The 1,126-nt window shown below is 56.8% G+C and overlaps 1 protein-coding gene across 1 annotated transcript in view; it reads right to left on the bottom strand.

Annotated features, from left to right (window-relative positions):
* Nucleotides 1-151: 151 nt before the first annotated feature.
* LOC104916069 (neuronal PAS domain-containing protein 4-like) overlaps nucleotides 152-1,126 on the bottom strand; it is a gene marked incomplete at its 3' end in the record, with an annotated part of 3,877 nt that continues 2,902 nt past the window's right edge. The window contains 2 exon segments of the mRNA XM_010727035.1: nucleotides 152-300; nucleotides 303-401. Of these exon segments, the coding sequence (XP_010725337.1) occupies nucleotides 152-300; nucleotides 303-401 (248 nt within the window).

Here is a 1,126-nt window from a genome sequence, read left to right as displayed (position 1 = left end):
CGAGGACAGTTGGGTTCCCACTGCATATTTATGTCTGTGCATGTCTGGATCCTTTCCTGCCCATCTGCCTCCCCCCACTTCAACCCCCCCTTTCCCCCCCAAACGAAACCTGGGACCCCAGAGGTGACCGCTGGGATTTGGTGACCCTCACCTATCAGAGATGTCGAGCAGAGCCAGATCCCGCGCGTGGCGGCTCTCGAAGGCGGGCAGCAGCAAAGAGTCAGCGCAGGGCCAGGGCGGGGGGTCCAGGGGGGCACAAAAAGCCACAAAAAGCCCCGGGAGTGCCCCGGGGGGCCGGGGGGAGCCTGGAAGCGACCCCGCAGCAGAACCAGCTTCCGTCCGGCGCTGGGCCGGCGCGACGCTCGTGAGGTGGTGAAACGGCAGCGGAAGAGGCGCTCTGAGGGGGGGGGAAGATGGGGTGATTGGCATCGGTGGTCCCTACAGCTTCTGTCTGTCCATCCTTCCTCCACTCTTCCGTCCATCCTTCCAACCATTCATCCAACCACCGAACCAATCAACCTTCCATCAGACCAGGCATCCATCCATCAAGCCGTCCATTGAACCAACAACCACTCCTCCATCCAACCAACCACCCATTGAACCACCAACCACCCCTCCATCCAACCAACCATTCCTTCATCCAACCAACCACTCTTCCATCCAACCAACCACTCCTCCATCCAACCAACGACTCCTCCATCCAACCAACTACCCCTTCATCCAACCAACCAACCACTGAACCAACCAACCACCCACCCAAACGTCCATCCACCCAAACATCCCTCCATCCATCTATCCAACCATCCACTGAACCAATCATCCATCCTTCCATCCACCCAACCATTCACCGAGCCATCAACCATCCCTTCATTCACCCAACCACCCACTGAAACAACCATTTCTCCACACCTCCAACCATCTCTCCTTCCATTCATCCCTCCATCCATCCCCCCACCACTCATCCATCCACTGAACCACCCAACCATCCATTAAACCAACCAACAATCCATCCATTGAAACAACCACCCCTTCATCCACCCGAGCACCCACCGAACCAAATATTTCTCCACACATCCAACCATCTCTCCATCCATCCATCCATCCATCCATCCATCCATCCATCCAT

This window comes from Meleagris gallopavo, unplaced genomic scaffold (assembly GCF_000146605.3).
Source record: "Meleagris gallopavo isolate NT-WF06-2002-E0010 breed Aviagen turkey brand Nicholas breeding stock unplaced genomic scaffold, Turkey_5.1 ChrUn_random_7180001869250, whole genome shotgun sequence".
NCBI lineage: Eukaryota > Metazoa > Chordata > Aves > Galliformes > Phasianidae > Meleagris > Meleagris gallopavo.
Note: the sequence above shows the minus strand (reverse complement) of the source record. Positions and strands in the feature narration are given on the sequence as shown.